We start from the raw sequence: 23477 nt of genomic DNA on the forward strand, positions 1-23477 counted from the left end.
AAAAGAGAAGAAAGAAAAAAGAAAAAAAAAGAAAAAAGAAAAAAAAAAAAGATGAGGCTTCAAACTTTCCTTTTTGCTAAAGCATATAGTTAGGGCTGGACCAGGTGACCCTGAATCCTCCCTTAGTTATGCTGCAATAGACGTAGGCTGCCGGGGGATTCCCATGATGCATTGAGTTTTTCCTTTCCAGTCACCTTTCTCACTCACTATGTATTAACAGACCTCTCTGCATTGAATCATATCTGTTATTAACCTCTGTCTCTCTTCCACAGCATGTCTTTATCCTGTCTTCCTTCTCTCACCCCAACCAATCACAGCAGATGGCCCCGCCCCTCCCTGAGCCTGGTTCTGCTGGAGGTTTCTTCCTGTTAAAAGGGAGTTTTTCCTTCCCACTGTCGCCAAAGTGCTGCCCATAGGTGGCTATCGGATTCTTGAGTTTCCTCTGCATTATTATTTTACAGTCTTAATGCTATATACAGTAAATGGAATGCAATGTTTGTGTAGTTTAAAGTAATATTTATATGAAAATGATTCATTATTCAAATCATATCACGTGGTTTGTGCTTCTCTACACTTTTCCAGATCAGATATGTGATTTTTTATAAAGTCAGGTTTAAAATTAGACTCAAAGGTTAATCTAAAGGGGATTTTGGATGTTTGTCCTTGTACTGGCTCGTTGTGTTTATGTATGTGGAAACGTCCAGCTGTCTGCTTCCTACCTGCAGGGCTGCTGAAGGTGACCACAGCTTTGTTGGATTCCAGGATCCTCTCCATGCTGTAGCCGTTCTCATCCAACCTGCAGATGTTCTCCACCAGCATGGAGAGCAGATCTGTGGACATGTTGTCTGTGACGTTTTCCAAAACCACCGCACAGCTCTGAGACGACTCTGAGTCTGAGAGAAACACACAAACCTGATCAAAGAAAGTGTCTGTGAGCAGTGAGGGAAGGAGGCTTTTGTACACCTGTTGTTCCTAAAACTTTACTGTCAGCAGCATTTCTTTTCTGTAAAGTGCAGGGCCTCCTCCAGGGGTGAGGGCGGCAGATTCTGGGCTGTTTGCTTGAACTAGCAGCAGAGTTTTAGTGCTATTTGATTAAGTAACAGTGAACATCAGTCAGCACACACCCACGTTTGAGTTATTTGTTTCTCAACACAGTAGGAAGTTTATTCAGCTATAACTGAGAAAAAGTGATCAAATGACAGAATTATGACACTTATTGTTTTGTTTGTGCAGCTGCTTTTATAGGTGTTATAATTCTATTTTGCAGCTATTCATCCAGCGCTGGGCCCTGACCCGCCGTCCGACTCGGCCTCGGAGGTAAGTGTACGAGGGCGTTTGGATCGAAGAGTCTAAACACAGTTTGTTATCAGGGGAGAGATTATTTGTTATGTTCAGCTCCACCCTTGAGACCGCAGCTGGCGCTGATATGGTAGCCGCATGAAATAACGGTGGTGTTCTTTCTTTAGTGCGAACCGCTGCATGTCAATTTTACAGTCATCTAATGTCCATCACTGGTGTCTCACCGTTCCCGCTGGAGAGCCGTGAGCCTCTCCACGATGTTATCCAGCTACACCGAGAAGTTATCCAGTTTGCTCACAGAGCACGAGTGCAGCCGTCAGCCTCTCCAAGATGTTGTCAGATGTTGTCAGAGTCTCAGTACTGACAGCAGCCGCAAGCTTCTCCAATATGTCCTCCGTGCTGCGTCTAATGAGCCCATTCTGAGAAGCCACGGCTCGCTCCATCGTTCCAATCAACACAGCGGGCAGCCTTGTGGGGATCTGAACAGCCGTTTCTGCTTACTTTATTCTTCGATAAGCCAGGGCCAAGCCAGCGCTGATCAGTTATCATGGTTCCGAAAAGATAGACGTCTTCAATCGGCTCTCCTGAACCCAGGCTTCTCATCGAGAAGAGGGTGTCAAATCCATAATTCCTCTTTTAGGTTTTAGAGAACAGACTGTGAGACTTCCAGGGCAAAGGGAGAGAAGTAGACAAGACTAGACAGAGACATGAGAAAGCCAAGCAGGAAAGATAAGGGAGGGGAGGGGAGAGGGAGAAAGTGCGACCGCCTTCGTCAAGAGCCAAAAGAGAATAAGTGCAGCATGTACTGCTTTCTGTGTGTACCTTTGACCACAGGCGGAGGAAGACTCTCCACTCGGATGTTTGTTGCTACCTTTCGGGGCCGAGCGGTCAGTCCATGCTTCTTCATCTTTGTGCTGGTCTGACTTACAGACAGGAATCTCTCCACATCTGCAAAATAATCCAGGTTAATCCTTTCACACTGAAACGGGTGAGAGGGTGAGAGAGAAGAGCTGGATTACACAGTGTTATCTATATAATGATGTCAGGCTTTGTCCTTGTTTCAAATATAAAGGCAATCTTTGTTGGATCTACTTTATATATTTAATAATCCTCGTTTATTGCAGACAGATGTGTTAATATTTTGTGCTGTTAGTGTGTCGACTGTTGCAGGACCCAAATGTGTACTCAGGCTGTCAGAGGTGAGCTTAAAGCGAGTCACTTATCGAAGGTTAAAAAGCTGTGGATGAACCGAACGAGCCTTTATCCTGGTTTCAATAGCTATGCTAACCTAAGCTGCTGGCTGCACTTAATTAATGGGCGCCTGGCCTTTAAAGTGGCGAGTGACCCAGCTGTCCTAGCTAATTACAGGCCAATCTCCAACTTCCTTTTCTCAAAAAAGTTCTTGAACCAGTGGAGTGTAAATCCAGAACCAAGTTTAAAATCCTTCATTATTTTAAATAAATAATATTTTTTTAATTATTATTTTATTTTGAATGTAAATTCTTCCTGTTAAAAGGGAGTTGTTCCTTCCTGCTGTCACCTAATCAGGTGGTAGCTGTTTGCTTCCTACCTGCAGGGCTGCTGAAGGTGACCACAGCTTTGTTGGATTCCAGGATCCTCTCCATGCTGTAGCCGTTCTCATCCAACCTGCAGATGTTCTCCACCAGCATTGAGAGCAGGTCTGTGGACATGTTGTCTGTGACGTTTTCCAAAACCACCGCACAGCTCTGAGACGACTCTGAGTCTGAGAGAAACACACAAACCTGATCAAAGAAAGTGTCTGTGAGCAGTGAGGGAAGGAGGCTTTTGTTCACCTGTTGTTCCTAAAACTTTGCTGACATTTCTCTTTCTTTACTTGAAGCACCGTCAAGCGGCAAAATCAAAATACTTTATCCAAAATAAAACCAGTGAAGAAAAATGGCTCCAGAAACACTGGACTAAGAAGAAGAACCACATATGTTTTGATTTATTTGTTTAGTTGAGACGAACGCTGGTGTGTGCCCTTAACACTAGTAAGTATTTATTTATAATAGTTTATGAAGGAAAAACTGTTGTTCTTGAATTTCACCTCACAGAATGAAGCTCTTCTCACACATGCACTGCAGGCGTGAACTTTCATGATGTGAATATATGATCAAATAAATCTGAAAGGTTTCCCGTGTGTGATGACGAGCTGTCACAGTCCAGTGTGGATCAGGGTGGATGTTGTGGATGCAGAAAACACACAGCATCATTATTTAAAGAAAGCTTCTCCCATTGTGTCGAATGAACTCAGTTTTCCTCTCTGACAGGAGGATGGAGGTCCCGTCCATCTGCAGCTCGTCTGATCACTGAGGTCTAAGACCTGACGGACGGCAGTGTTACCCGCCTCTCTGTCTCTGTGCGTTACATGAACAGATGTTTTCCTCTGGCTGTTTCATCCACACAAAACCCCTTTAATTAGTGTTGCGAACACTGGAACACTCCACAGTTATATTTTGTCCGTCCACTCACAGCAGTGCAAAGAAAATCAATGATGAGACCATTTAATGTCAGACACTGTGTGACTCTGTAAGTTCATGTCAAAGTTCACTGCTGTGGAAATGTGAAAGAAGCATGACTGCAGAGTAACTCAGTGGAATTCATTTTAAGTTTCACATTTTAACATATTTTTCATATTTCTCATTAACAAAAAATAGCTGGACTATGATAAATATATATTTATATAAAATATATATAAGCGTCAATTTTCATCAAGAAAAACAAAACAGTGCGATTTTAAACTGGTTACATTTTCCCACAAATTCTTTTGAAATTGTTTGTGTCAAACAATTAAATGTCGATGTATCAAATGCCAAGTTAATGCAACTTTGTATAAAGTATAAATACAAACTTCCTGTAGTTTTGTTCTCTGTTCTCTTTATTCTTCATCACTTTGTTTTTACCCTCTTTGCTGGCAGCAGCAGCTCCAGGTTCAGCCTGAGGCGTCTCTGAGTCTGACGATGAGCCTGACATGAACACAGTGAAACACAGAGAGGTCAGAGCACTAAGATCTGATATATGGTTATTAAAAATAAGCCCACGTGGAACTTCTTATATTTTACTGGTTTAAATTGATTTGAGTCTTTTACTCCAGACGAGCAGGAATCATCATTTAACCAGGAACATATTTGGATTCATCTGAGATTAAAATCACCAGAGAGCAATCTGACCTGAATGTGCTTCAGCTTGAATAAAGTCTGGTAAAATATTCCTTCATTGCCACAAACACACACTTATTTCACATGAAGAAGATGCTGAAACAAATGAACAGAATTCAGTGATGATAGAAACCGAGGAGGAGGATTTACCTGAGACACGGTCGCTGCTTGTTGGGCTCTGAGAACAAAAAAAAAGGTTTAAAGCAACAGAAGAAAAAAAAGAGGAAAATATGTCGACAGTTACGTTTAAAAGAACATTCAAACTGACGGGGTTTTTCAGTTTTGCACTTTGGAAAAATATTTATAGCAAAAGCAACTTCATTACAAGGTTAATATGTATAAATACATGAATATGATACAAATATGTAATATTACATATCTGCAAATATTACAAAAATATCTTTCTTATACTTTAACTTTCAAATAAATTTGAGTTTTATACCAATGTTATTACACTTTTTCTGTTGCTGCAAACAAACTGAACTTCGGTTCAGTTCAGTGTTATAACATTAATATGGCATCAAACAGTCGCCTCAGAGTGCTCTTCATAGTACGGCAAAGACCTACAGACACAACAGAAACAATCATATGAACCTCTCTGAGGAGGCCTGGTTATTACAGAGCTTGTATGTGAGGAGCAGGTGTTTCAATTCTGAATCTAACAGGGAGCCGATATTCATGAACGGCCAGCAGAGTTCAGCCTCACTGAACTGAAGCACTTTTCTTTCTGTGTTTGGAGAACAAAAGACGAGTAAAGGAAACAGTTTAAATTGTGTGCAACACACAGATGGTGCTTACCTGACGCAGAACCGACTATCTGACAAGTATGAGTGAATTATTTAAGGATGTACCTTTAATGCCCACACACAGCTCGAGAAGTGACAGAAAATCTGATCTATAAGAAATCTGTGTTAAATGTTGTTGAGTGGGAGATCAGAGCACACAGCACAGGACTGTTGAAGTTTATGACAAATGTCTGCAAACTTGGATAACGGGTAAGACACTGGAAACTGGATTTGAACAGTCACTGGCGTCTTAGCGCTGCCAGCAGGGTAAGGGGAGCAGAAAACTAACAGGCAGGAAGAAGTACTAAGAACAGGGCGGAGTCACCAGCACCACGCCAAGTCTGTGTCAGGAACGTAAAATCCAGTTCGTTGAAAGCAAAGAGTTCCTTCAGCAGAAAAGTCTTGTTTGTTAGTGATGCAGCATTACTGAGAGCCAAACAATCACCCTCCTTGTCCTCCTTTGTCAGAGCATCTGTCTTCCCACTCCGTCTCCCAGTTTAGGTCTTCTGGAACTTGATACTTCCCTGTTATCATTCTGCGCTCCTTGTTTAGCCTTTTGGAGTATCAACGATCAGCCTAAAGGATCACTTCCTTTTTCTCAATTCATTCCTACCTGCCTGTGTCATCCTGTATTTGGGTCCTCGTCTCCACTACTCTACACAGCACTGATGAGTTAGGTAGGCCTGGACGAACAGACAGGCTGGTTCCACACAAGCTCCAGCGATCGCACCGCCATAAAATACACCCAAATCATCAGGAAAGGTAGAAGGCTTGAGGTTATCCAGATCGCGCTCTAAGTTTTGTGGGTGATCAGATATCAAAGAGAGCATAGATATCATACACCAGAAGAGCAGAAACACCGTGGCAACAAACACTGAATAAACATTGATCCAAGCAGGCCTGGCAGACGGCGAGCTGCACTCGCCGCCGCCATCACGACCTGCAACGACCTGTTCAGCCTCAGTGGTTCTCACCTCCTTCGTTTAGAGACTGCATGTTGTGTTTACTTGTGTCGTCTTTGTTACATTTGTTTGCTGATCTGAAACATTTAAGTGTGACAAAAGTGTGACATCAGGAAGAGGATGAACACTTTCTGTCCTCATGGGTGATTTCACTGCCTGACAAACCTGAAGACCATGTGACATCAGGTTGGTTATTGTTGGCACGATTACAGTGCACGGGCAAACATATGAAAATATCAGCTCAAAGTCCAACCTGCTTCTGCTGCTTCACACACCCAGGGACTGATTTATAACCACAAGGAAAACCTGCCATGCAGGCTGGAGTCACCCTGGTCATAACAGCATGTTTATGATTCAAACACTGAGGAGACACGTCAGACTGTTGGTTCATACGTCACAGTTATTCAGTTTTCTGTTTTTAAAGAACTAACTGTGATATTTGTATAAAGGGAGGCGCTCAGTGATTAGTCATAAAAACCTAAAGGTGCTTGGTCCAAAGAGCTGAACCCAGAGCAGTGACAGCGAGCAGCAAACAGGAAGCTCTGAGTGATGAAAAACATCCACATGAAACATCTAAAACTGGACTTACTGCTTCTGAGCTCAGCCGCAACTGGATGGTTTTACTGTCCAGGATGATCTCATGATTCTTCCTCGCGAGGACTCGCTCTCTCACTGACATCACAGCACACACACACACACACACACACACACACACACACACACACACACACACACAGTTTTATGATCAGCTGTTTGAATTACGTGTTTCATTCTGTGTCACAGTGAGACTCTCAGACCTGTTTGTTCCATCATTACACTCGCAGGTCTCCGTCTGTCGGTGTTTTTAATTATTAAATGATTTATTTTCCTATCTGAACCACGATGAAGCGCACTCACCCTCCGGTGAGATGAAGTAAACGGCCGCCCTCGGGGCTCCTTCCTCCGCCTCCACCCGGCAGTCTCCTCCGCTCGACTTCTTCTTGCTCTGGAAGTAAATGTGCAGTTTGTTCTTCAGGGCTTTGGTCTGAGCCGGAGTCCAGTCCCCCTCCACGGTCACAGGCGGACACTCGGATCCCTCCATCTTGCTTCACACACACACTGTTACACACTGTTACACACTGACACACACAGACACTGACCGCCGAACGAGACTTCAGGCTAAACTTTACTTTCACTTTCGTTTCGTCACAAACGTCCAGAAAACTGAAACCGCGCCTCACAGGTTACTCACAGGTCACAAGGTCTGGTTACGTGTTACTTGTATCTAATGACACTTTTACTGGTTTATTGGTTTGCGATATTTTCTGGCACGCGACTGATTTGAGTTAAAGAAGTTCGTGTTTTTAATGCTGCTGCCTTGATTTGTTACAGGTAGGCACACATTTTAAATAAATGAATAAATGATGGATTTATCGTTTTTATTTTGCCGGGTACTGTGTAGATCAGGTGGGTGTTTTCATATCTATAGCCGGTTTCCTCTACTGCGGTCAAGTGAGCCCTCACTTACGAAGTCACAGTCAAGCTAGCCGCTCCGCCAGCCGCACCGAAAATGTACTGCGGTAAAGTGAGCCGTCATTTGTGAGCCGCGGTCAAGCCAGCCGCCTCCTATCCGCCGCATAAATTTCCTTGCGCTTTTACACCAGTCTTTACGGTAGCGCCTTTTCGCTTTATGTGCCGATTGAAAGCCTATACCCGCGCACACGTGCACGCGCGCGCACAAATTACAATGTAACGGCCCGATACAGTCAATACAATTATGGAAATGTCAGAAATTCATTAAAAATCATCCTGAGTAGTTGATGTACAACTTTCAACACATCCCCCCTCTGGGACACCTACTGTACCTGTGTGCCAGGTTTCATCCAGATTTACTGTAGAATTCCTCAGAAATTAAAGGGTACTTTATTCAATTCAATACAGTCAATACAATAGAATTATGTCAATTTTCAAAAATTCATGAAAAATCATCCTGGGTAGTTGATGTCCAACTTTCAACACATCCCCCCTCTGGGACACCTACTGTACCTGTGTGCCAGGTTTCATCCAGATTTACTGTAGAATTCCTCAGAAATTAAAGGGTACTTTATTCAATTCAATACAGTCAATACAATAGAATTATGTCAATTTTCAAAAATTCATGAAAAATCATCCTGGGTAGTTGATGTCCAACTTTCAACACATCCCCCCTCTGGGACACCTACTGTACCTGTGTGCCAAGTTTCATCCAGATTTACTGTAGAATTCCTCAGAAATTAAAGGGTACTTTATTCAATTCAATACAGTCAATACAATAGAATTATGTCAATTTTCAAAAATTCATGAAAAATCATCCTGAGTAGTTGATGTACAACTTTCAACACATCCCCCCTCTGGGACACCTACTGTACCTGTGTGCCAGGTTTCAGCCAGATTTACTGTAGAATTCCTCAGAAATTAATGGAAACTTATATTCAATTCAATACAGTCAATACAATAGAATTATGTCAATTTTCAAAAATTCATTAAAAATCATCCTGAGTAGTTGAGGTCCAACTTTCAACACATCCCTCCTCCGGGAAACCTGCTGTACGTCTGGGCCAAGTTTCAGCCAGATTTACTGTAATATTCTTCAGAAATTGCAGGGAACTTATTTTCAGTGCAAGAAAGGCTGAAAGACGACCACCACTGAACAAGACACACAAGCTGAAACGTCAAGACTGGGCCAAGAAATATCTCAAGACTGGTTTTTCTAAGGTTTTATGGACTGATGAAATGAGAGTGAGTCTTGATGGGCCAGATGGATGGGCCCGTGGCTGGATTGGTAAAGGGCAGAGAGCTCCAGTCCCACTCAGACGCCAGCAAGGTGGAGGTGGAGTACTGGTTTGGGCTGGTATCATCAAAGATGAGCTTGTGGGGCCTTTTCGGGTTGAGGATGGAGTCAAGCTCAACTCCCAGTCCTACTGCCAGTTTCTGGAAGACACCTTCTTCAAGCAGTGGTACAGGAAGAAGTCTGCATCCTTCAAGAAAAACATGATTTTCATGCAGGACAATGCTCCATCACACGCGTCCAAGTACTCCACAGCGTGGCTGGCAAGAAAGGGTATAAAAGAAGAAAAACTAATGACATGGCCTCCTTGTTCACCTGATCTGAACCCCATTGAGAACCTGTGGTCCATCATCAAATGTGAGATTTACAAGGAGGGAAAACAGTACACCTCTCTGAACAGTGTCTGGGAGGCTGTGGTTGCTGCTGCACGCAATGTTGATGGTGAACAGATCAAAACACTGACAGAATCCATGGATGGCAGGCTTTTGAGTGTCCTTGCAAAGAAAGGTGGCTATATTGGTCGCTGATTTGTTTTTGCTTTGTTTTTGAATGTCGGCGAGGATTCCGCACGGCACTCCCCTCCATTCACCTCGCGAATCTCCGCTCTCTTCCAAACAAAGTCGACGAATTACTGCTCTTAAACCGGACTAACAAGGACTTTGCACGCTCTGCTGCCCTGTGCTTCACTGAAACTTGGCTCAGTGAGCGAGTCCCAGACGCTGTCTTAAATCTGCCGGGCTTCCAACTTCACCGGGCGGACCGCGAAACAGAGCTCTCAGGGAAAACAAAGGGTGGTGGAGTCTGCTTCTACATTAATGAAGGTTGGTGTACTGATGTCACAGTGTTACAGAAACACTGCAGCCCACACTTGGAAAGTTTTCTCATCAACTGTAAACCTTTTTATTCACCGCGGGAGTTTTCTTCCTTCATGCTGGTCGGAGTTTACATCCCTCCACAGGCCAACGCGAACAACGCACTGTGCGAGCTGGCTGACCAGATTACTACCCTGGAGAGGAAATTCCCGGATTCCTTTACAATTATTCTTGGGGATTTTAACAGAGCAAACCTAAACTACGAACTCCCTAAATACAGACAGCATATAGACTGCCCCACCAGGGACAACATCATACTGGATCACTGCTACACTCTAAAAGATGCCTATCACTCTGTGCCCCAGCTTTGGGACATTCTGATCAATGCATGGTCCATCTTATTCCAGTTTATAGGCAAAAACTCAAACGTGCCAAGCCTGTAGTCAAAACTGTGAAGAAGTGGACTAACGCAGCAAAGCAGGAACTGCAGGACTGTTTTGACTCCACTGATTGGACTGTTTTTGAAGCTGCATCTGAGAACCTAGATGAGCTCACGGACACTGTGACATCATACATCAGTTTCTGTGAAGACGTGTGTGTGCCAACAAAGACCTTTTGCACATACAACAACAATAAACCATGGTTCACTCCTAAACTCCAACATCTTCGCAAGGCAAAGGAGGACGCTTACAGAAGTGGTGACAGGGCCCTGTACAAGTAAGCCAGGAACACACTGACCAAGGAGATCAAAGCAGCTAAAAGGATCTACTCCCAGAAGCTGGAAGAACGGCTCTCAGCCAACGACCCTGCGTCAGTGTGGAGGGGCCTGCAGGAAATCACCAGCTACAGACGCCCCCCACCCACTATTGAAGCAAACAAAGACCTGGCCAACGAGTTAAACACTTTCTATTGCAGGTTTGAGACGGACAGACTCCCATGCCCCACCCTCCCCTCCCCAGGGACATTGCTTCAGACATTGACCCCCAACACACCTTCCACCTCTCCCCCCTTCACTCTGCCCCTCCCCAATCAAGACTCAACGACCACCCCCACCCTCCCCAATCCAGACTCAACGACCACCACCACCCTCTCCAACCCAGACTCAACGAACTCCACCACACCTCTCACCCCCCTTTCCTCCTCCCTGAAACTAAGAATACACACTCAGGATGTGAGCCGACTATTCCAGAAACAGAAGCCCAGGAAAGCCCCCGGACCAGATGGCGTCTCACCCTCCTGCCTCAAAACCTGTGCTGAACAGCTGGCTCCCATCTTTACTCGCATCTTCAACAGATCCCTGGAGCTGTGTGAAGTTCCCTCCTGCTTCAAACGCTCCACCATCATCCCTGTTCCCAAGAAACCCACCATCACAGGACTGAATGACTACAGACCTGTCGCCTTGACGTCTGTGGTCATGAAATCCTTCGAACAACTGGTGTTAGCCCATCTGAAAGACATTACAGGCCACCAGCTGGACCCTCTGCAGTTTGCCTACCGGGCAAACAGGTCGGTGGATGATGCAGTGAACATGGGGCTGCATTACATCCTGCAACACCTTGACTGCCCGGGAACTTATGCCAGGGTCCTGTTTGTGGACTTTAGTTCGGCTTTTAACACCATTGTGCCTGAACTTCTTTCCTCCAAACTCTCCCAGCTCAGCGTGTCACCAGCTACCTGTCAGTGGATCACCAGCTTCCTGACAGACAGAAAGCAACAAGTGAGGCTGGGGGAGATCACCTCTGAAACCCAGTCCCTCAGTATTGGTGCCCTCAAGGATGTGTCCTCTCACCACTACTGTTCTCCCTCTACACTAACGACTGCACCTCCAATAACTCTGCTGTCAAACTCCTAAAGTTTGCAGATGACACCACTGTCATTGGCCTCATTCAAGATGGTGATGAGTCTGCATACCGGCAGGAAGTTGAGCGGCTGGTACTCTGGTGCAGTCAGCACAATCTGGAGCTGAACATGCTTAAGACTGTAGAGATGACAGTGGACTTCAGGAGACATCCCTCAACTCTGCTCCCCCTCACCATATCAGACAGCCCTGTGTCGACTGTGAAGATCTTCAAGTTCCTGGGTACCACCATCTCCCAGGACCTGAAGTGGGAGACCAACATCAACTCCATCCTCAAAAAGACCCAGCAGAGGATGTACTTCCTGAGACAACTGGGGAAGTACAGTCTCCCACAGGAGCTGCTGATCCAGTTCTACACTGCGGTCATTGAGTCTGTCCTGTGCTCCTCCATCACAGTCTGGTATGGAGCAGCCACTAAACAGGACAGGAGCAGACTGCAGCGGACTGTACGGGCAGCAGAAAGGATCATCAGCGCCCCCCCGCCCTCCATCCAGGATCTGTACCTCTCAAGAACCAGGAAACGGGCAGGGAAAATCATCGCAGACCCCTCACACCCTGCACACAGACTTTTTGATCTGCTGCCCTCTGGCAGACGGTACAGAAGCCTGCAGACCAGGACCACCCGACACAGGAACAGTTTCTTTCCCCTCGCCATCTCCCTTCTTAACAGTTGACCTGTCACACTGCTCCCACTGCCAGACTGCAGCTGCACCTTATGTACATTCTGTAGTATTCATTCCACCTCATTCATTTCTGTATTTTATGTATATAAGTTTAGATTCGTTATTTATAGTTGGTTTACACAGCTTTGTGTATGTATGTGTAATGTGTATATATAGACACGTGTGTGTGTGTGTGTGTGTGTGTGTGTGTGTGTGTGTGTGTGTGTGTGTGTGTGTGTGTGTGTGTGTGTGTGTGAGATTTACATTGCTGTGCTTGAGAGCCACCATCTACCGGAACCAAATTCCCTGTATGTGTCTGCACATATACAGTGGGGCAAAAAAGTATTTAGTCAGCCACCGATTGTGCAAGTTCCCCCACTTAAAATGATGATGGTCAGTAATTTGCACCAGAGGTACACTTCAACTGTGAGAGACAGAATGTGAAAAAAAAATCCATGAATCCACATGGTAGGATTTGTAAAGAATTTATTCGTAAATCAGGGTGGAAAATAAGTATTTGGTCACCTCAAACAAGGAAAATCTCTGGCTCTCACAGACCTGTAACGTCTTCTGTAAGAAGCTTTTCTGTCCCCCACTCATTACCTGTATGAATGGCACCTGTTTGAACTCATCATCTGTATAAAAGACACCTGTCCACAGCCTCAAACAGTCAGACTCCAAACTCCGCCATGGCCAAGACCAAAGAGCTTTGGAAGGACACCAGGAAAAGTATTGTAGACCTGCACCAGACTGGGAAGAGTGAATCTACAATAGGCAAGCAGCTTGGTGTGAAAAAATCAACTGTGGGAGCAATCATCAGAAAATGGAAGACATACAAGACCACTGATAATCTCCCTCGATCTGGGGCTCCACGCAAGATCTCATCCCGTGGGGTCAAAATGATCATGAGAACGGTGAGCAAAGATCCCAGAACCACACGGGGGGACCTGGTGAATGACCTGCAGAGAGCTGGGACCAAAGTAACAAAGGTCACCATCAGTAACACACTACAACGGCAGGGAATCAAATCCCGCAGTGCCAGACGTGTTCCGCTGCTGAAGCCAGTGCATGTCCAGGCCCGTCTGAAGTTTGCCAGAGAGCACATGGATGATACAGCAGAGGATTGGGAGAATGTCATGTGGTCAGATGAAACCAAAGTAGAACTTTTTGGTATAAACTCAACTCGTCGTGTTTGGAGGAAGAAGAATACTGAGTTGCATCCCAAGAACACCATACCTACTGTGAAGCATGGGGGTGGAAACATCATGCTATGGGGCTGTTTTTCTGCCAAGGGGACAGGACGACTGATCCGTGTTAAGGACAGAATGAATGGGGCCATGTATCGTGAGATTTTGAGCCAAAACCTCCTTCCATCAGTGAGAACTTTGAAGATGAAACGAGGCTGGGTCTTCCAACATGACAATGATCCAAAACACACCGCCCAGGCAACAAAGGCGTGGCTCCGTAAGAAGCATTTGAAAGTCCTGGAGTGGCCTAGCCAGTCTCCAGACCTCAACCCCATAGAAAATCTGTGGCGGGAGTTGAAAGTCCGTGTTGCTCGGCGACAGCCCCAAAACATCACTGCTCTCGAGAAGATCTGCATGGAGGAATGGGCCAAAATACCAGCTACTGTGTGTGCAAACCTGGTAAAGACCTATAGTAAACGTTTGACCTCTGTTATTGCCAACAAAGGTTATGTTACAAAGTATTGAGTTGTATTTTTGTTATTGACCAAATACTTATTTTCCACCCTGATTTACGAAAAAATTCTTTACAAATCCTACCATGTGGATTCATGGATTTTTTTTTCACATTCTCACAGTTGAAGTGTACCTCTGGTGCAAATTACTGACCTCTGTCATCATTTTAGGTGGGGGAACTTGCACAATCGGTGGCTGACTAAATACTTTTTTGCCCCACTGTACTTGGCCAATAAACACGATTCTGATTCTGATTCTGATTCTGAGATGTATATTTGTGAATGTGGAGATGTTATATTGGTTTCACTGGTAAAAATAAATAATTGAAATGGGTATATATTTGTTTTTTGTGAAGTTGCCTAATAATTATGCACAGTAATAGTCACCTGCACACACAGATATCCCCCTAAAATAACTAAAAAAAAAAAAAAACTACTTCCAAAAACATTCAGCTTTGATATTAATGAGTCTTTTGGGTTCATTGAGAACATGGTTGTTGTTCAATAATAAAATTATTCCTCAAAAATACAACTTGCCTAATAATTCTGCACTCCCTGTAGGTCTGTTGACAGAGCTCTGTACAGGTCTGCTCGAGCTGACCTGAAAAGGGGTCCCACCTGTCCAGCAACAACACATGGCATGGAATAATAGACATCATAAACCACAGAGGCAGAACTGTGAAAACAGAAAACCTGAGTGTGCAGCTAGCAGAGGACATAAACAGCTTCTTTGCCCGCTTTGAAACACCACAACAGCAGCATTCATCTGCCTCAGCCCTGCTCCCATCCTCATCCTCACCTGGTTCCTGCACCGCTCCATTCACTGTAACGGAGCACGATGTCAGATGAGTGTTCCTAGCAGTGAACCCCAGGAAGGCGTCCAGACGGAATACGTGGTAAAGTGCTAAGACCATGTGCCCACCAGCTCACCCTCATCTCCACCAGAATCTTCAACCTCTCACTGGATGAAGCAGCCATCCCATCCTGTCTAAAATCAGCCACAATCATCCCAGTACCAAAGAAGTCTCCCATCACCAGCCTGAACTATTATTGCCCTGTGGCCCTCACACCGGTAATCATGAAACTAGTCCTTCAGCACACCAAGGATTACCTCCCCCCAGAATTCGACCCCCACCAGTTTGCATACCGTGCAAACAGATTCACAGAAGATGCCATCACCCTCCACTCGGTGCTGAGTCACCTAGAACAGCGGCAGAGCTACGCCAGAATGCTCTTTGTGGACTACAGCTCACCCTTCCACCACTCGCCCATTGAGAGCCTACTAACTTACTGCATCACAGTATGGTACAGCAGCTGCACTAAGGTGGATAGAGCCACCCTCCCAGCATGTTTGCAATGAGTAGGAGATGCTCTGTATCTCACTGTACAACTGTATAGTGACAAAGGTATTGGGTTCTTTTCTAAAAATTGCTATAAACAGAGGAACCCAAACTGATGAAAAGTGGCGAATATTTTTTTTCAAATGACTATTTTTAGTGGATTTTTGATATAGAAGCAGAATGACAGAATGTTAAAAGAAGTTACTTTTAGTCATTCTAAGCTGGGCATTGCGTTCTCTGGCTGTTCAAAGCCATGGAACTTTAGACTTTCCAAGCAAATAATGATGGCCATACTGATGTTCTTTTCAGTACATTTTACTTTATGTTCATTTTCATTTTTATGATGTTTCTATTTTTACATAATTCCTCCCACATAGCAAAATTGGTATGGCCTGGATCTGTCCCACACAATGTGCTTACACATGGCCTGCGTACCGCAAAGAATGACGGCCCTATGGTGGCCCAGATCTGGTTTACCAGAGGTGGCCCACACATGAGCCAGCACAAGGCCAGTTGCAGACACACTGCTGGCCCTGTGCTGGCCCAGAACAGTTTCAGCTCTGGCCCCAGATGTCAGCCTAATGTGTACCTTAGCCATGTAAGCCATGTAATAACAACATGTGCTGGAACATAATAGTGCAAAAGTAACATGACGAAACTCTGTTCAGACAGTGAATGGACTGATTCTTATACAGCACTTTTTTACTCACCCATATTACTCAAAGTGCTCTATACAACATGTCACATTCACCCAATCAGGCCAAATGTGGCATGCCATCACATAAACAGTGCCATCTTACCATGCCAGAAGTCAGCCAGCAGTGCCGGCTTGACACCAGATCCAGGCAAGACCCGTCTGCTATGTGGGATGACTTGTTCTTTTGGCATTTTAGTTGTGGATTGTGTTTGGACTGTGTCTCTTGCCCTTTCAGTATTGTTTCCTTGTGCTTCTAAGTGTCCCTTTGTTTCGTTTTAGGTTATGTAGTATGGGTTAGAGATATTTTGTATGTTGTTTTCGTTTAATAAATCCGCCTTTTGGATTATTCCCTGATGTGCCTGAGTTCTGTTATTTAGTGTCACTTTGAAAGGACACACATCCAGCATTGACATATAATTGTTCTTTCAATTTTTGATAAAGATTACAGTGAATTGAGATGTAACTTGGCCCAGAGGTACGGTAGGACGCCCAGAGTAAGAAAGTGTTGAAAGTTGGACCTCAACTATTATGGATGATTTTTAATGAATTTTTGAAATTTCCATAATTGTAGTGTATTGACTGTATTGAATTGAATAAATGTTTCCATTCATTTCTGAGGAGTTCTACAGTAAATCTGGATGAAACTTGGCACACAGGTACAGTAGGTGTCCCAGAGGGGGGATGTGTTGAAAGTTGTACATCAACTACTCAGGATGATTTTTAATGAATTTTTGAAAATTGACATAATTCTACTGTATTGGCCGACTGCATTGGATACAAGTACCCATTAATTTCTGAGGAATTCTACAGTAAATCGGGCTGAAACCTGGCACACAGGTACAGTAGGTGTCCCAGAGGGGGGATGTGTTGAAAGTTGTACATCAACTACTCAGGATGACTTTTAATGAATTTTTGAAAATTGACATAATTCTATTGTATTGACTGTATTGAATTGAATATAAGTTTCCTTTAATTTCTGAGGAATTCTACAGTAAATCTGGATGAAAATTGGCACACAGGTACAGTAGGTGTCCCAGAGGAGGGATGTGTTGAAAGTTGGACCTCAACTATTCAGGATGACTTTTAATGAATTTTTGAAATAAACATAATTGTAGTGCATTGACTGTATTGCACTGAATATGAGTTTACTGTGATTTCTGAGTAATATTACAGTAAATCTGGGTAAAAACTGGCCCAGAGGTAAAGTAGGTGTCCGAGAAGAGGATTGTGTTGAAAGCTTGGCATCAACTTTTAAGAATGATTTTTAATGAATTTTTGAATATGCAACCAGACTGTCACGATGGCTGTATTGGGCTGTTCCATTGTAATTTGTGTGCGCGCGTGCGTGTGACTGTTCACGCGCGTGCGTGTGTGCGCGAGTCTAGGCTTTCAATCAGGATATAAAGCGAAAAGGCGCTACCGTAAAGACTGGTGTAAAAGCGCAAGGAAATTTATGCGGCGGATAGGAGGCGGCTGGCTTGACCGCGGCTCACAAATGACGGCTCACTTTACCGCGGTGAAAAACTGGTTGCACTACTCTTACGTATATTACGGTATAGGTGAAGACTTCATGAACACATAACTCCAATTTTAGCCAAATTACATTGGCTCCCTGTTAAATATCGTATAGATTTTAAAATTCTTTTGTTCACTTTTAATATTTTGAATAATTTAGCGCCCAGTTATCTTTCTGATTTAATCCATTCATACAATCCCAACAGGGCACTTAGATCATCCAACCATAGGCTCCTAGCACAACCTAGGACTCGAATGAAGTCGAGAGGCGACCGGGCCTTTGCATCCGTGGCACCCAGACTCTGGAATAACCTCCCCGTTCATATTCGCACTGCCGAGTCTATCCAGTCTTTTAAATCACGTCTTAAAACTTATTTTTTTACTTTGGCTTTTGATTCTGTCTAGTTGGCTGTTTTAGCTTGTTGCGTTGTTACCTATTGTTTGTTGTCCTCTTCTATTGTTTGTTTTAACTGTCTCATGTTTTTATTTTATTTATGACGGGTGATCGTGGCTCAAGAGTTGGGAGTTCGCCTTGTAATCGGAAGGTTGCCGGTTCGAACCCCGGCTTGGACAGTCTCGGTCGTTGTGTCCTTGGGCAAGACACTTCACCCGTTGCCTACTGGTGGTGGTCAGAGGGCCCGGTGGCGCCAGTGTCCGGCAGCCTCGCCTCTGTCAGTGCGCCCCAGGGTGGCTGTGGCTACAATGTAGCTGCCATCACCAGTGTGTGAATGGGTGTGTGAATGGGTGGATTACTGGATATGTAAAGCGCTTTGGGGTCCTTAGGGACTAGTAAAGCGCTATATAAATACAGGCCATTTACCATTTATTGACTGTGAAGCACTATGGTCAACACTGTTGTTTTTAATATGTGCTCTATAAATAAATTTTGATTTGATTTGATTTGAAGACTGGCTTAGAAACGCAGTGTTTTCTGTCCTGACACTATTTTACTTCACAATCCACTCCCAGTTTTAGTGTATCTCCACTTTCCCCCCTGTGATCCACAGCCCAAATTACTGTATGATTCAGAGAAAATTAACAATAAAATTTACCCAATTTACTCTACTGTACTTTTAATCTCCTCGTCTTTGACCTCAGATTACAGGAAAACTGTAAGAGGTGACGCAGATATTTCACTGGATTATGCCTCTGGGTGACCCCCACTCTGCACCCTGTCATCCACAGCAAAAATTACTGTACGGTTTTTGAGAAAATTGATAGTAAAATCTTCCTATTTTCCTTTACTGTACTCTACATATTGACATCTTTGAGCTCCGATTACAGGAAAACTGTAAGAGGTGACGCAGATATCTCACTGGATTCGGACTCTAGGCCGTTGCCACTCTTCACCCTGTGATCCACAGCCAAAATCACTGTACGGATTTCCAGAAAATTGATAGTAAACTTAACACAATTTACTGTACTATACTCTATATATTCTCAATTTTAACCTCAGATTACAGGAAAACTGTAAGAGGTGACACAGATATTTCACTGGATTATGACTCTGGGTGACCCCCACTCTGCACCCTGTCATCCACAGCAACAATTACTGTACGGTTTCTGAGATTGCTGTGTTGACAGAGTATGATAAAGGCTAAGAAAATATACTGCCTAAAATAATATCAAATTTATACAACAAATTACAAAGTTGCCACATCTGCTGTTATTGCCATGTGTTAGAGCATTATTTAGTCATAGAAAATACATATCATTGAAATATCATCAGTAAAAGAAATACTCCCACTATGTAAGACATGTTTTTAAATTCAGTTAATAAATATTGTATCAAGTCCATACAGATGTTTAAAGACATAATGCAAAGCATGTTTGTTTCTTATTGCTTACAAATGTGTTTGCCTTTAACATAATTTACATTTCATTTATACAGTTTCACAGATGAAACAATAAAAGAGGTTTCCTGAACTGTTCTTCATGGCCCAAATTTTGAATCCTTTTGAGGGTGATGCATTATCCAAGAAAGTGGGAAATTTGTTCATTGATCTCTGACCCTCGCTGACTATGACGCCTCCTAATTCTGCTTCCAGCCTTGTTGATTAATTTGTTCTTCCTTTTGGCATCCCTGTCACTGATGCTGTCACCAGTTGTACACAGCATCTCTGTTTGTCCACCAGTCTAATCTGTAATTCAGGTGAACCCAGAATTACATGTATTTTTGTAATGTTTCAAAAAATATACACTATATGTTGATGGGCATTGTCACACTTTTCTTTCCTTTATAAGTAAGAATCTCTATGGTTTTAATGACAATTCATATACAGATTGTGGAGGACATTTAATTCAACATTCAAAAAAGTTCCTCATCAGCAGACTGTAGTACAATTTCAGCCCACCGTTAATAAACCCATCCAATGCAGGGTTATCAGAGAAATTATGCAAATGTTATGTTTTCATGTACTGGTAATCTATTTATCATTTATCATGATTCCTGCTCTGATGATTACTTTCTTCTACTTCTGTAATTTTAATAGATAAAGGATGTTGAACATTAAGCTCCAAACAGGATGAGTGAGGAAGACCACAGAGGAGAATCATGGCTGTAGTAAAAGAATACATGCAGCTGGGTTTTTTTCATGGTGGAGGAGCAACTTCTGATACTATCTTAAAGAAAAAACACATCAAATTGAAGAGTAAAAATAATGACAACAATATGTCTACATTTTTTTCTATTAATTCCTTAAAGTAAATGCAGTCTTGTCATGGTCAGAGTTGCCCACTCATATTTAACTAATTCAAATACAATTACTGCATATCAATGCTTATGTTCTAATAAAAGGCATTGTTTAATACTTCTTCCATGACAACCCAAATAAATCAATGAGAGGGAAACGGGAAGATTAGTAATCAGGCAAGGTTTACTGTTCATTTACCATGCCCTGATAACAGTAAGCTTAACAAAAGAAAAATGTTGGGGACGAGAACCGGGCGGCTGAGCCAGATCAAAGACATTACTAAAACAAAAAGACGCCAACAGCTTCCCTAAAGTGGAAATAAAATAATATGCAAAACAAAAGGCCTGTGTACCTGCTTGTCACATACAGTGGGGCTTATTTTCCACCCTGATTTACGAATAAATTCTTTACAAATCCTACCATGTGGATTCATGGATTTTTTTTTCACATTCTGTCTCTCACAGTTGAAGTGTACCTCTGGTGCAAATTACTGACCTCTGTCATCATTTTAGGTGGGGGAACTTGCACAATCGGTGGCTGACTAAATACTTTTTTGAGTTAGATTTAAAACCGTTGTAATTGATTACAATGAATGTTCTCATAAGAAGAATTATTTGAATTTAGTTACTATTGTCTTGTTGAAACACAGGTCGCATATTTGTGGAAACAACAGGAAACGGAAGTTGTTGTTTCTGTGGTCCCATCTCAGATTAGAGGTAACAACTTTGTCATACGTCACAGTGAGTTCCTGACCCTTAGACCACACAGCTGGCTTGTTGGAGAGGTATGTAAACTAGTTATTTAAAAAAAAAATGTACTGCATAAGGTTAACGTTAAAGCTGGGGCAGGACATTAGTTTTTCCCTACACATTCAGTAAGTACTGCTTTAGATCGACATTCCAGGCATATCCTCATGACTGAATACTGAGTATACGTAAGTAAAAAAAATCTTTATTAAAGATTGTATTCCAAAACTTTATCATGTTTACAAAGTAATAAAAGGTTATTTATTAAACTCCTCAGGTCATTGAAAGTCTCCTGCACCACTGGGCCATGCGGCTAAATCAGGGGAATAATATCTACATTATGAACCACTACACGAGCGGTGTGATCCTCTATGGAGAGAGAGAACTAATCAGGAGACAAAGCTTGTCCAAGGTAAAAAAAATTTTTTATATATTCTAGAATTAATTTTTTAAAAGTTAATTAATGTCTCGAAATGGAAAAAGTATTGTTGCAAATTTGTAATTAATTCCTAATATGTCAGGTGAATTTTGACAACTACAGAGCCGTTTTATCCTTTGTTGGAAATATACACTGGAAGTTTCTGGTTAGTATGAGCAGCATTTCTGTGAAAACAGTTTGTTTCAATAACACATTATTCATAATTTATGTACTTTTTAAATTTATATATCTATCGCAGTACATAAATGCAGATGACAGCTGTCTGTATTTGGTCGATCCTTCAAGAAACTCTTTGGAGCAGGAAGAGTCTGACCGTGCAGCCAAAAGATTCCGGTAATTATGCGTTATTACATGTATATAATAACATGAAATATTAGAAAAGTGACAGGAGGACTTAGGAGGTCTTTTTCTAAAGGTGAACGTATGGTTGTAGATTAAAGTTTAATAAAATCTGTGGTTATCAGTTCTTTAAAGAATTTAAAAAAATAATTCAAAATTACTCACATATGTAATTTTAAATAATAAAACAACCACTGACAGTGTTTAAGCAGTGATACATTTGAGACAGTTAACATTTGTAGATTTAAAAGAACATGTTAATAATTTTGATACTTCATCTAACATAATGTAGAGCACAGGGCTTTCTGACACACCATTAAAAACAGTGATATGTACTATATGTGCCTTTTTCTGTGTGACTTTTATCTTTCATTTGTATATAAATGTGATATATGTTATGTTCACAAAGTGAATACTTCAAAATGAGGACATGCTACAACAAAACAGACTGGGTGAATGTGAGACTTCGAGGAGGAGTACTGACACATCCATTTCAACGGGATGGTTCTAGCTGCGGAGTAATGGTCATCATGGTATGGCACCACATTGATGCAATAATATTGTTCTGTGAAATTAGATAAGAAGATGGGGTGGGGGAAGTTAAAATAATCTTAAAAGGTTAAATTGTGTAAACAGGAAGTGTAACATTTGCAGATGTTTTCAATTAATTGTTTTTGGGGTTTTTTATTTCAGATGGTCAAAGTAGTAATGGAAGCATTCCCAAATAAACCAGAAATGACATTTTTGACGACAAAAAAAGAGATGGCCCAGGCACGAAGGACATTTGCACAGACAATACTTGAGGCCTCTGGTGTGTAATATCTTCTTCAAATGGACATATTTATTTGTGTCAAACTGTCAAATACTAATATATATATATATATATATATATATATATATATATATATATATATATATATAGATATATATATATATAGATATATATATATATATATATATATATATATATATATATATATATATATATATATATATATATATATATATATATATATATATATATTTTAGTATTTGACAGTTACAACAACTGTGCCATGTGTGCAACGGTGAAACCACCTAATCCAGGACCCTCCATCACTGACTGGGTATAGTATTTTTAAAAATTGTTTTATGTTATCTACAACAAAGTATTTGACTCTGTGTCTTAAAGATTGTAATTGATTAAAACATAGAATTATTTACTTAATGTGTTTATGAAAGTTCATTTGTTTTTGTTTACAGATCCAATGTGATAACCGCTGGTTCCATTCTGAATGCCTGGACATGACAAATGAACAGCTCAGCAGTGCTCAGAAGACAGAGTGGAAGTGTGTGCTTTGTGTAACCTAATTCCACACTCAGTGAAAGCTACTTGAATAATCTGCTTATAGTTGTTATTGGTGTTTTGAGGAACACATGTGTAAAACACAATGTGTATAACATTCTTGCTTTGTGCACGTACTTCAAGTATTTCCTTTTTGATTTTTTTGGGTTGATTTGTGTGATGACAGATAATGAATAACAATATATCTAAACTGTGTAGTAGTAATATGAGAAATCAGTAATCTGAGAAATGTAATTTCTCACCCTGACCGGTTGAGGCAGATGGCCCCGCCCCTCCCTGAGCCTGGTTCTGCCGGTGGTTT

The 23477-nt window shown here is 42.2% G+C and overlaps 2 protein-coding genes across 3 annotated transcripts in view; one reads left to right on the forward strand and one right to left on the reverse strand.

Moving 5' to 3' along the window:
• LOC146621889 (protein mono-ADP-ribosyltransferase PARP14-like) overlaps positions 1-7364 on the reverse strand; it is a 31603-nt gene extending 24239 nt beyond the window's left edge. For both annotated transcript variants that reach the window (XM_085367583.1, XM_085367582.1), the window contains exons 1-7: positions 7123-7364; positions 6815-6897; positions 4629-4656; positions 4224-4286; positions 2870-3043; positions 2122-2247; positions 720-893 (exon numbers count right to left, since the gene is read on the reverse strand). In XM_085367583.1, coding sequence (XP_085223709.1) covers positions 720-893; positions 2122-2247; positions 2870-3043; positions 4224-4286; positions 4629-4656; positions 6815-6897; positions 7123-7306 — 832 coding nt within the window. In that variant the 5' untranslated portion in view covers positions 7307-7364. The remainder of the gene's footprint in view (positions 1-719; positions 894-2121; positions 2248-2869; positions 3044-4223; positions 4287-4628; positions 4657-6814; positions 6898-7122) is intronic.
• A 14029-nt stretch (positions 7365-21393) lies between these two features.
• LOC146621890 (uncharacterized) lies at positions 21394-23181 on the forward strand. The gene is made up of 7 exons (XM_085367618.1): positions 21394-21465; positions 21575-21637; positions 21731-21825; positions 22241-22364; positions 22525-22642; positions 22861-22937; positions 23074-23181. Exons 1-7 carry the CDS (start codon positions 21394-21396, stop codon positions 23179-23181), a joined length of 657 nt encoding a protein of 218 aa, XP_085223744.1.
• The last annotated feature ends 296 nt before the right edge of the window (positions 23182-23477 follow it).

Source organism: Diplotaxodon limnothrissa, linkage group LG12 (genome assembly GCF_057381915.1).
Source record: "Diplotaxodon limnothrissa isolate DT_005_m linkage group LG12, D_limnothrissa_male_GT1.1, whole genome shotgun sequence".
Classification (NCBI taxonomy): Eukaryota; Metazoa; Chordata; class Actinopteri; order Cichliformes; family Cichlidae; genus Diplotaxodon; species Diplotaxodon limnothrissa.

Bases quoted from the DNA above. Each gene is read 5' to 3' on its own strand.
- LOC146621890 (XM_085367618.1), top strand. From the start codon at position 21,394: ATGAACCACTACACGAGCGGTGTGATCCTCTATGGAGAGAGAGAACTA. The intron at 21,466-21,574 runs GTAAAAAAAATT...CTAATATGTCAG, and splicing joins GGAGACAAAGCTTGTCCAAG to GTGAATTTTGACAACTACAG. The intron at 22,365-22,524 runs GTATGGCACCAC...TTTTTATTTCAG, and splicing joins GCGGAGTAATGGTCATCATG to ATGGTCAAAGTAGTAATGGA.